Raw genomic sequence first — 12,653 nt, 5'->3', positions numbered from 1 at the left:
ATTCTGCAAAATTGAATAAAAAAGCGTTGAAATTTCCTGAAATGACTTGAAAACAAGTAAAGTCGACTAGAATTTGAGAATTTAACTCGGATTTTTTTCGAAAAATTGCCAACCCATTTGTTTTAAAAATTACTGAAAACTTGACAAAAACCATGTAAAATTTGGCAAAAGTTTGCAAAATTCTGAAAAATTAAATAAAACAGCCTCTTACTTCAACATAATTAATTCCTTCCCCTCAAGCAAAAACGACAAAATTACGCGCTTTAAAATATCTAGGGAAAAATTACTTACAGACGATAATCGCCGAGTATATCTTCGCACTAATCGGCGATATGTATCACGATGGCGATACTCTGCTTGTACGAATACGAGTAGAAACCGTATCGTACAAAGGCGATGCGTCATCGCCATAGTTGGCAAAGTTCGCGGAAACTGTGAACGCGTTCACGTTCACGCTCCCTGAGGTAGGAACGCGTTCGCGCTCACGTTCATCAGGCGCCATTCACGTTCACTTTCACGTTCATAAAAATGTCTATTTTTAAGCTTCAAAGTGATGAAAATGAGTCGAAAACGCATGTTGAAATCAGTACGTTCATCATATCGTTCTCCAAAAATTGAACGCGTTCACGCTCACGTTCACTGAAATCGAACGCGTTCGCGAACTTTCGCGTTCATGAACGGGTGAACGGGGTGAACTTTGCCAACTATGGTCATCGCCGAGTAGTTTTAATCATTCGTTTCGTGCACTGCTCTGACCTCTGAAGTCGGCATCAAAGGTCAAAAAATCGGGAAAAAAAAATTAAAAATTTCATGTTTTGGAATTCTACCTATAAAATGGCAATATTTTCGAATGAACAACCAATTGTTTCGAAAACATTTTTAAAAATCTTCCATCATTATATTTACATTTTTGGTTACACTACAGTTTACACAATAAGTACAAGCAATTACTTACTTGCGCACTTACTTAAATAAAATTGATTAACGTATTACATAAGTTGAAGTTGAGACAAAACTAAGCCGAAGCCCTTAAACATTTCATTCAAGCCCCAAACACTGAGCTCTGACTCTGATGCTCTGAAGTCTGAACGTTGAAACCCAAATCCAAAATTTCCCGGCCCCAATCCGAGCCCAAAAGTCAAGACCTATTGAAATCTGAGGGCCAGCCAGTGAGGGCAGGGCTGAATGCTGAAACGAAACCTGAAAAATAAAATAAAAATCGTTCGGGTCCACATCCCTGGTCAAGTGGTTAGGTATCTGTATCTATGAAAAATAAAAATTGTAATGTACTTAATTTAAAAATAAAAATTCAACTATTCAATTACAATTTAAATATTTTGATTTTTGATCTTGAATAAAATAAAAATAATAAAAAAAAAAAAAAAAACTGAACCCAGTATCACCACCAATGAAAAGGGTAATTTGCATGAATCATGGTTCACTTCAAATGGTACTAGATGGCGCTGTTGGTTGATGTTCATTTGTTGAAGAACCGAGCGAAAACCGCTATATTTCATACCTTGCTTGGGACACCATTAGTTATATTTTTGTGGATCATCATCAATTACGCAGTTTTTAAATGATCGCTTGTTGATTTTGATTGAATTCTGAGGTTCTCAAAAATTGGTTTGGATTGGTTTTTATAGTTTTTATCAAAGGTGAAAAAGTAAAGTAATAGTCACCATTTAAACGTCATTATTTAAAATATTTCAGAAGAATTTCAATTCAACCATTTTCGGCTTCGTTCTACGGTTTTAGTGCAGTAATGTGAGAATTAATTCGATCTAATGTCCCTCGCTGAAGAAATATTTTCACTCATCTGTGTGGAAGAGTTTTTGAACTAAGCTGGATTTCGGTGACTGAATCGTATATTTCATTATTTTTCTATGAAATTTTATTCGTTGATTCACTTTAATTGATGAATGAGTTTATGGCATCTATGTGTATGGTGGAAATGAATTCATCCACGACCAATTTAGTGAAGGAGGATATACCACTTCTACAGAAAACACATGAAAGTAACATATTCACCAGGTAAACATATTTCCTTAGATTTTTCGAAAATTATTCAGCTTAAAGATACATACGCTATCTTAGGTTGAGCTTTTCGGTGTATGGTATCTGTAGATTATCGCACTATTGCATTGGGTGAGTTTAATTTTGTAGAGTTACGGATTCACCAAGTACTCGTAGCCTGTTTTGAATTTATCTTTATACCTTTCTACTTGTGCTTTTTTCTACTTCAAGCTTTGGGCTGAATTTATTTCTTATTTCATTTTCTGGCCTGTTTCATTGCATTGCTTCCTGAACATACGCATATAGAGTGAGAAGAAAAATATTACTTTGCTTGTTTTCTGTAGCATTCGAAATATCACAAGCATAAACATTGTCTGAAATTATGTTGCAATTGCAATCGTTGATGTAATTGTTGTACATTTTGTAAACGAAATTGGCGAAATTTTCAAAATTTCTTCCCATTTTGTTGATAAATGAAAATGGAAATGACGAAAGCCGAAAACCAGTGACACTACGAGCTGGGTTGTGAACAGTTGTCGGACGAATCTCTATAGTGCTTCTGTATCGAAGATGTTACAATTCAATGTAATTAATTACCGTAAAAATTATTTTTAAATATATAAAATGCTTGTTTAGTATTCCGTTTTACGATGGTATAAATGATGATATTTCATCGTATTTTGTAATTTTCGTTCTGACTCATAGTAAGTCTAGATGTATTTTTGCTATTATGTAGGTAACTATTGGACAAACGGTTATGTTTCCACGCCTTTTCATTCTCAAAAAATTCTGTCATTTCGAGTGAACAGTGATGTATCATCTTCTTATTTGTTAAATCGGGCAAACCTCTGCACATTTACTGTATTTCAAACATTACAAACTCAGCTTATTATAAAACGTCTGTTTAGCAAAGTAATATTTTTATTTTGTCCCTTCAGCTTCAAATTTCAATGTTAATTGGTTTTTTACCACTTTTTTGCAAGGAAAATTCTTGATTACCTGTTGTGGATTTGATTAGTCTAAAATTTCTTCTTGATGTTCATCTATAAGTTTTAATTCATTTTTTTTCAATTTTTTCTAGCAAAATATTGAACCGAAAGTAACATTGCATTTGGGTTATTTATCATGAAAATTTATTGTTGTACATATTCAGGCGGTTAATCCAGGTTCTAAGTTATAATAAAATCGTCTTATTTTCAGATTACAACTTTCAGTGTATTGGTGATTCGGAAAACAATTGTGTATCGTCTATTTTTGTTTGCTTTCAACATGACTGAGAATGATGAAAGTAATGGTAAAAAAAGGTAGGCAAAAAGACTTCAGAAACTGTTCACACAAAAATTAATATTTTGTAAATATTGTTTTACGTTTTAATCGTCACATCTAAATTTAGAGATATGATAGGCTTGAGAAAATCAACATAATTTTCGTAATTTGCAAGCACATATTCTTCGTTCTGTCAGAAATTCACACTAATCTAATCTTATTTGTTGCATATTATATATTTTCATTAATCTATCTGTTTGGCCGCTTTGGCCCTCCCTTTCTTTTTTTTTTTTTTTTTCAACTGCGTACAACTTCAATTCCACTATGTTTTGCTGTTTTTCTCGTTTCAGTTTGTAAAATTTTTCGAATTATGATATTTTTATTTTTATTAAGGCAAGTATAGCATTTATAATGTATAATGTACGAGTCGCGTGGTTCTTCAAGTCGATTTCTGTGAGAGTTGGATATGGATAGGTACCTTTAATTTATTACTTTTGCTCAAATTGTTGAAATTATTTTTCTGTACATTAAGGAGGGCAAAAAAAAGAATGGGATTCGCTTATTTATTTTATTGTTTTTTGAACTAATTGTGAGCATAGATATGATTGTGAGGTGAACCTTTTGTAATTGAACTTTTTTGTTTCCTTTCAAGATACTAAAATATTGTTCAATGTAAATGCTTGCCTATTAATTTTTTCGAATGGAAAAGTTTGAAACGGAAGAGCAAACGACCTCTCATTCTCGAAACAAACCTACATTGCAATATAAGTTAGTACCTTTTTCCAATTTTTGAGGTGGTGTTACTAAATATTTCGTTCATATGACATAATTTTATTAGCATAGGTACTAGGTACAGGTACATAAAATGAAGTTTAGGTATGTAAATACATGAATATCTGTATAGCAGTCTTCCCATAACACTGTTTGTAATGAATGTACAATATTAATTCGTATATTTGACAAATATTTTTTCGTGTGATGAGTAATGCGAACTCGTTTGAGAGTAGTCTAATCCATTTCTTTAGAGCATGGCTGTAAAAAAAAAAAAAAATGGTAGCTTACCGCTATTACCTGTGTAAATTGATGAAGTAGAATGCTTGTAGAAAAAAATTACGCGTAGATTTCAGTTTGCTTGACTTGAATTTTTTGTAAACTGGGTTTTACTCGGAGACTTCGTTATAGAAAATTTTTCATCGAATTTATAAACCGTGAAACAATTTTCTTTATTTTTTATCAACAACTTGGACCTATTCCTTCTTTGTGTTTCGCCTGAATCTGAAATCTTAAAGAGTAATAAATTAAATAGCCTTTGCAGCACCGCATTTTATGGTTGATTAGTTGCACCTTGTTTTGGAAAATGATGGTTCCAAAAGTCAGAATAATACGTTACGCTTCTCGCAATTACATGAGGATATTATTTACCTTCAAAATTACGTATGTTCTTTCCCTTTGAATGGTCTTGTTAAGTGTGTACAACTACATGTTACATTATCTTGTTTTGTGATCTTATTCCGCATTATTTTTAAATTATGTTATTCTAAGGAATCATTTCGTATTTTTTTAGTAGTAAATTTGAAGTTTTCAAAGGCAACCACCAGTTTAAATTATTGAAAAAACCAAGTACGCCACTTAAATTGCGAGTACGAGTGCTTGAATGTCAAATTGATAGACTTCGCGATTCCCCATCATCTCTTAAGTTATTATTCTCTTTCGGCGGGATCTGGCGAGACCTTTTCCAAACTTCTGAAAACCCAATCTCCGAAGTCCGAATTACGATCCAGATTCTCGAGCAAATGAAGTAACTGAGCTCGAATTCGTGCTACATTCATCTTTACCATATAACTTTTGCTCAATTCGTCCATTGAAATGTTCTTAAGAAAATGTCAGGTCATACAGGATATAGGTATACGAGTACTTCATTAAGAACTAAGAAGGTCCTTGCTTGTGATATACCGATTACTATTGTTGGAATTACATTTTGAAAAAAGTTGAAAGCAAAATATAGCTTACCTACGTATTTGTTTAAAATTAAGGATTTCTTCGGGCTTCTAACAATGTGTGATTTTTGTATATTATTTCCAATGTTTGAGAAAGTTTTGTAAAAATTTAAAATTCCATACGACCTATGAAAACTTGATTTTCAGACTCGATTCGAAACCCTACATCTATAACCGAAGACATGTAAGAAAATTTCACAGAACCAGAATTTTACTTTCTCGGTAAGCAATGCAACTTGTGGAGAAATTGACGAAATTGAATGGAATATTTTGAATATTCAAATTGATATGAGTAGAAAAGTAACGTAACGTCAAAGTTTATCATTGAAAATTTCAATTCACGTCAAGTATTTACTGATATTAACAACCGTATTAGGTATTATAAGGCTGGTAAAATAACTATGGAAAATTTTCAGGGATGATTTTGATTTGATTTTACTTATGGTTATCATATTATCATCTTTGATCTATGAAAATTGTAACCGAATGCAAATAAACACCGATGTGATTCGCTAGACAACCACTCGTCGTATGCATTGTGTTATGTACAGTTCTGGGAAAAGGTGATACGAGCTATAGTTCAAAAATAATCGCGAGCCTCTCTACATGTATCTTTAAACGTTGGTCTTATTTACTGTTTTAATGCGAGTCTCCCCTTTGGCTGAGTTCTCTTTTTTACACGGCACTAATAGTGTATGTTATGTATGAACATGTCCTTTAGCCTTTAATGTAACTTACTTTCAAGTTGATCGTGATCAAATTGACTTGACACTGAAATCAACTTTTGCAAGTCAAGTCAAGAATGCATACCATATCTTACGTTGATAGTATAATACAAAATATAGAGTTCAATCATACTGAATTCAGGCCTGTCGGCAGTGTCGGCCATCATAATTTACGTTGTTTTTCTATTTGTCCGTCGTCGTCAGTTTTCTTGCGTTGTAAAAATAAATACGTTCGAATTATTTACTTATGTAATGTACCAGTTAGTACCTATTAAACATAGATGACAATATACATACATTCGATTCCAACTTTAAATGGAAAAATGTAATTTTTTGTCGTCGTATCGTATCGCCTATTAACGCGAATGATTATAATGTCTTATAGGTGCTGCAGTTGGATCTGGAGAAAATGTTGGAGAGAGAAGGAACTGCAGTCCAGAACCATTATTATTGGAAAACAAAGCGTCGAAAGATACCCGCCGAATGTTATTCGAAATCAAAAATACAGCATTTTAACATTTTTGCCATTGGTATGTATTATTTTATGAATGAATAGGTATGAAGTTCACAACGCTACTATCTGTAGAAATCTGTAAATTAACGTAAATGTTTTTCTAGGTGTTATTCGAACAGTTTAAATTCTTTTTGAATTTATACTTTTTAATTATGGCTCTAAGTCAGTTTGTACCAGATTTGCGGCTGGGTTATCTGTACACTTACTGGGGACCGCTGGTAAGATTTGATGAGCTCCTAATTTGAAAAAAATTGACTATTAACGAAGAACTAATGCCAGTTTGTTTTGTTAGATTTTCGTACTGACCGTGACGTTGTTTAGAGAAGCCATCGATGATTTCAGACGTCATCAAAGAGATGAAGAAGTTAACAGTCAAAAATACACGAAAATTTTCAGAACAAAAGATCATACTATTAGTTCGGAACTGGTGTCTTCATCCAAACTGAAAGTCGGCGATTTGGTAAATACGATTCAAGCTATAAATTATAATCATGGAAAAGAATACGTATTGACGATGATCATCGTTATAGATAATGGTTGAGAAAGATCAACGAGTACCAGCCGACTTGGTCCTCATTCGTACCACCGAAACATCGGGAGCTTGCTTTGTACGTACTGATCAATTAGATGGTGAAACCGATTGGAAATTGAGATTAGCCGTTCCCGAGACTCAGAAGCTCGACTCCGATGAAAACGTATTTGATATTCATGCTACCATATTTGCTGAGAAACCTCAACGAGATATCCATACTTTCATCGGCACCTTCAAAATGGTACCTACACATAGTTTACTTTTTTTTCACGTTACCGTGACTTGAAAGTTGTTTTAATTCGATCATTTTTTGTAATTTATAGGAAGGATCCGCGGAACATAGTCTTGATTTAGAAAATACCTTGTGGGCTAATTGCGTAGTTGCCTCTGGTTCGGCTTTAGGATTGGTTGTGTACACCGGCGCAGAAACGCGCTCCGTGATGAATAATTCTCAACCTCGTAGCAAAGTCGGTTTATTGGACATCGAAATCAATCAATTAACCAAGGTTTGAATGGTTGAATTTTCATTGCACCGAACGTGAGAACAAATTCCTGAACTCAGCATAATTATGTTTCAGGTGCTATTTGCCGCCGTTATCGGTTTAGCCTTCGTCATGATGTGTTTAAAAGGATTCAGCGGACCTTGGTACAGATACATGTTCCGATTTGTGTTACTGTTTTCCTACATTATTCCGATCAGGTAATGATAGTAAATAGTTACAAATCGCGAAATAATATCATCGACTGGCTCATCTATGGAAGTATTCTAATTTCAGTTTGAGAGTCAATTTGGATATGGGTAAAGCGTTTTATTCGTGGTCCATGCAAAGAGACGAAGAAATGCCCGATACTGTTGTGAGATCCACTACGATTCCTGAAGAATTGGGTCGCATATCGTACCTCTTGAGTGATAAGACTGGCACTTTAACTCAAAATGACATGGTTTTCAAGAGATTACACTTGGGAACTGTTTACTATGGCCACGATGCTTTCGATCAAGTTGGTATTTTGGTTATAAATTGCTCTCAACTGCCATATTCTTCGGTATTATTCTTGTATGGAATAAAATTTGTGCTGCAGGTGGAACAACAGTTGAATGCGATCTATAACGTGAACGGTGAGCCATTACCCGGTGGTTCTCATGCGAATTCGTTGACATTATCTGCATCAGGTGTAATGGGTACTAAGTTGAGAAGATCGGAACACACAAGATTACTCGAGGCTGTTAAAGCTATTGCATTATGTCATAATGTCACGCCTGCCTATGACGGTTCCGATCAGTACGTAAATATGTTTGTTCGCTTATTGAAAGCTGACGATGAGTTGAAATCTGATGAAACAATTTTTAAATTTATATTTCAGAAATAGCAGTGTCGCTGGTGATGTTACAGAAATGGCGTCTGATGAAGAATTTCTCACTTATATCAAAGAAAAAGAGCCGTCCTATCAAGCTTCTAGTCCAGATGAGGTACATACATATTATACATACTCGTGTATTCATCTAGACGCATCGGTCCAGAAATGTCCTAAATGTAACTACAAAATCGTATAATTGTCAAAACCGTAGGTTGCTTTAGTCAAGTGGTCTGAGCGTGTCGGTTTGGCAGTCATTAAACGTACCCAAACGAGAATGTATTTAAAAACACCGGTTAATCAAATTTCCAAGTACACTATTCTTCAAATGTTTCCTTTCACTCCGGAAACTAAGCGTATGGGTATAATTTTAAAGGTAAGAAGTTTGTTCAATGTTCATGAAAATGATATTACACATTTTTTCAGTAAACTCGTTTTTTTTTTGTTTTTTTTTTTCAGGAGGATAAGACCGGTGAAATTGTGTTTTATTTGAAAGGCGCTGACGTTATTATGACCAAGATAGTACAGTACGCTGACTGGCTGGAAGAAGAATGTGGAAACATGGCACGTGAAGGCTTAAGAACGTTGGTTGTTGCTAAGAAACAGTTGACTGAGGAACAGTATTTGGATTTCGAGGTACGAGTTTCAATAGTTGGATTACACGTTTTGAACGTGTTCGTGTGCTCATTTCAATTTGATTTTAGGCTAGATTGAATGCCGCTCGACTGAGTATAACTGATCGTGGGGCTCGTGTCAGCGCCGAAGTCGAAAAACTGGAACATGATATGGAATTACTGTGTGTTACCGGTGTCGAAGATAAATTGCAAGACAACGTCAGACAAACATTGGAATTGTTACGAAATGCCGGAATTAAAGTATTTGAAATTTTAATCTAGGTTTCATTTAGTTTTCAAGATAGTTCATCATAGCTCGTTTACTTAGATATGGATGTTGACCGGCGACAAATTGGAAACTGCTACGTGTATTGCAAAAAGTTCTCGTTTAGTTTCTCGCAATCAGGAGTGTTTTGTTTTTTCTCCCATTACCGCACGAATTGAAGACGCGCAGATCCAATTACACAATTTTCAAAAGAAACACGACTGTGCGTTGATCATTTCGGGAGATACACTAGAAGTATGGGAATATTGTACATATTAGTATTTATTCGTAAAAGTAAACTTACAATGGGCGTTACAATTTTTTTCCTAGATTTTTTTGAAGTATTATCAAAAAGAATTCCTCGAAGTAGCGTGTCGAAGTCCCGCCGTTGTATGTTGTAGATGCTCTCCAACTCAGAAAGCCCAAGTCGTTTCCTTGATCAAATTGCATACAGGCAAACGAACAGCTGCTGTAGGAGACGGAGGAAACGACGTATCCATGATACAAGCTGCTGATACTGGTAATTACCTTATTTTCAACTGATCCCAGTTTTAGAAAAATAATTTTCGTGTTTTATGTATCGGGTGAAATTATTCTATTTTTCAATCTTAGGTATTGGGATTGCGGGACGTGAAGGTAAACAGGCATCTTTAGCTGCCGACTTCTCGATACCGCAGTTTTCGCATTTAGCTCGTTTGATCGTTGTTCACGGAAGAAACAGTTACAAACGATCCGCTTCATTAAGTCAATTTGTTATTCATCGTGGTCTCATAATTTCCACCATGCAAGCTATATTTTCAGCTGTGTTTTATTTTTCTTCGGTATCGCTGTATCAAGGTTTATTAATGGTTGGGTTAGTATAAAAAGATCAACTGTAATATTCGTTATGTATCGTCTATGTATATATTTTTAAAATTTGAAATTCATCAATGTTTTTTGTTTGTTTTGGTTTTAGATATGCGACTATTTACACAATGTTTCCGGTATTCTCATTAGTATTAGATAAGGACGTTTCTGGACGTATTGCCCTCACATACCCTGAATTATATAAGGAATTGAGTAAAGGGCGTTCTCTTTCGTTCAAAACATTTTTCATATGGGTACTCGTGAGCATTTACCAAGGTGACAGAAATACCATAGTATTACAAAATGTATTACTATATCTACAAACGATGATTTTAATACGCATTGTGGATTTTAGGCGGAGTGATTATGTACGGCGCATTGATTCTCTTCGAAGATGAGTTTATACACATTGTTGCAATTAGTTTTACCGCTTTAATTTTAACGGAATTAATTATGGTGGCTTTGACCGTGCGCACTTGGCATTATTTAATAGTGCTAGCAGAACTCTTCAGCTTGGCGGTCTATATTTTGTCATTGGTGGTTTTCAAAAATTATTTCGGTAAGAATTTTGTTTTACTTCATTTATATACATATCTAGAGATTACAATTTGATTTCGATAAAATATCAGACCAATAACGTCTGTATTGAAATGAAAACGATTTCATAACGTAGCGACTTTCATTGTTACAGATGCTAGTTTCTTACAAACTCGAGAATTCTTATGGAAGGTTCTTCTCATAACTCTGGTCAGCTGTTTTCCGCTGTATATTTTGAAATTCTTGCGGAAGAAATTTTCACCGCCGAGTTACTCCAAACTGTCGTAATGGCTGTTCTGCGTTTCTAATACAAATTTGTGCAAGGAATTGTATTGTGCAAATGTTTTATTATTTTTTTTTTTGAAATGTTTACGTCCGCGCCCTAATATGTAGTTTTTTCATTATCATCATGAGTGAATAATTACGATATCTACTCTGATCACTACTATGATTATTAGAAGAATACATTTCTCGAGAATTTGTACTTAATTGTATGTAATTTAAATTTTCAGTTATTCATGTTGGAAATATCGCAAATTGAGAAGTTGCAGTTTTTTTGCTTATATTTATTATTTTTTTACGACACGTTTTATTATCCTTGAGTTTTATCGCTGTGTACGGATTGGATGTAATGACTATGAGTCATATTCAATTCATACATTATGTAGGTAAACGTTTTATTTTATAAAATATACTATATACGAGAGATTCCTTTTCTCTTGTTTTGTGATTGTTTAAGGAATGTTATAACTAGAGTATGTTGCCAATAATAGTAAAATTGTGATGTTGGATTTGAGGCACGGTTTACATTTTATTGATGTTTTAGAGTAATTCAACGGATACGTATTTCAAATCTCAATACCGGATTCTCTCCCCAAAGTATAAAAAATCCAATGAGTGTCCTCGCATGATCGACTACTTAGAGTAATTCAACGAATTCTTTAAATCTCAATACCGATTGTCTCCCCAAAGTATAAAAAATTCAATGAGTGTCCTGGCATGATCGACTACTTTTTTGTTTTAAAAACTCTGCTATCTAACAAACTTCGTTTCAACATTCCTTGTTTATTAATGTGTTGCTACAATAATGAATGTTATACATTTTTTAATTTGTGCTTACCATTACATGTAATACTATCTTTTTTTGTTTTATTTTGTTTTTTAAATATTCATTTTTTTCATGTACCAAGAAGTACCATGTATTTCATATGATTATAGTACCTATTACGCATAATAATGTTTCCATTTTTTTTCTATCACTTTAACTTGACTTTCAACTTTTTTTTTGTTGAATAAAATTTAATATTAAAATTGATTGTTTCGTTTATGATCAGCATTTACATCACATGTGATATGTACTTCTTTCTCTAATAATTCTCCATTGGTAGGTATCAATCGTGAGCAACTTCTTATCCTAAGAAATGACGTAATTATATCCAATACCTCTCCTAAAATATACATGTAGAAGAAAAAACTCGTTGAATTTTGTTGATGACGGGCATGACTTGGGAACTTTTACCTATTGCTCTTTGTTGAAAAAAATAGGAGAAGTTAGAAAAAGTGTTAAGAATGCGATAACCGGAATCGGAAGTTGTACGTGTGAAATGCATGCAAACAGGGGAAAATCTATTCATTAGTATTATTATAAAGATAAAATTATCCGATGTTGTCTGGATGTTGTATTAGCACCATTTCCAGTTCTTCAGTTCTCCAGTATTACCCGCGATGTACTGACGCTTGCTTTTATTCGGATAATTTCAAGATTTATATCGGATGAAGTAATACGTGCAAGTGTGTAAAATAACTTTCGTGTTTTTTTTTCAAGGTAGCCTGCTTACTTACTTATCTGTATTTTAACTTATAGAATACGAAATTTACGTGAATAGTCGTACCTATCTACGTAAGTATTTTCAATTTGTTCGAAACATACATATTCCATCAGTTCATTTATATGAATGGGTAATGAGTATACCTATTAGATAGTGTAC

The 12,653-nt window shown here is 33.9% G+C and overlaps 2 protein-coding genes and 1 long non-coding RNA gene across 9 annotated transcripts in view; 2 read left to right on the top strand and 1 right to left on the bottom strand.

The window, feature by feature from the left end:
• LOC135831773 (uncharacterized) overlaps positions 1–12,653 on the bottom strand; it is a 334,614-nt gene that overhangs the window by 255,845 nt on the left and 66,116 nt on the right. The gene's annotated exons all lie outside the window — the stretch shown is intronic.
• Positions 1,613–11,863, top strand: LOC135831766 (probable phospholipid-transporting ATPase IIB). 6 transcript variants are annotated; one of them, XM_065344504.1, is made up of 21 exons: positions 1,613–2,034; positions 3,217–3,320; positions 5,427–5,501; positions 6,390–6,534; positions 6,623–6,736; positions 6,811–6,978; positions 7,049–7,291; positions 7,374–7,556; positions 7,629–7,750; positions 7,827–8,049; positions 8,131–8,330; positions 8,413–8,518; positions 8,618–8,779; positions 8,863–9,039; positions 9,108–9,278; positions 9,346–9,537; positions 9,613–9,802; positions 9,895–10,135; positions 10,238–10,404; positions 10,484–10,687; positions 10,820–11,863. In XM_065344504.1, exons 2-21 carry the CDS (start codon positions 3,286–3,288, stop codon positions 10,951–10,953), a joined length of 3,252 nt encoding a protein of 1,083 aa, XP_065200576.1. In that variant the 5' UTR covers positions 1,613–2,034; positions 3,217–3,285; the 3' UTR covers positions 10,954–11,863. The 6 variants fall into 6 exon arrangements, with proteins under 6 accessions (XP_065200576.1, XP_065200574.1, XP_065200577.1 ...); XM_065344502.1 differs by lacking the exon at positions 3,217–3,320; XM_065344505.1 differs by lacking the exons at positions 3,217–3,320; positions 5,427–5,501 and adding an exon at positions 3,935–4,050.
• Positions 12,351–12,653, top strand: part of LOC135831765 (uncharacterized) — a 45,559-nt gene continuing 45,256 nt past the window's right edge. Inside the window, exon 1 of one of the 2 annotated variants that reach the window (XM_065344501.1) lies at positions 12,351–12,490. The gene's annotated coding sequence lies outside the window, so the exon portion shown is untranslated. Of the gene's footprint in view, positions 12,566–12,653 lie in introns of both variants that reach the window. The other variant, XM_065344500.1, reaches the window with a different exon arrangement.

This window comes from Planococcus citri, chromosome 1 (assembly GCF_950023065.1).
Source record: "Planococcus citri chromosome 1, ihPlaCitr1.1, whole genome shotgun sequence".
Taxonomy (NCBI): Eukaryota; Metazoa; Arthropoda; class Insecta; order Hemiptera; family Pseudococcidae; genus Planococcus; species Planococcus citri.
The sequence above is the reverse complement of the archived record's forward strand: the minus strand, read 5'-3'. Positions and strand labels throughout refer to the sequence as shown.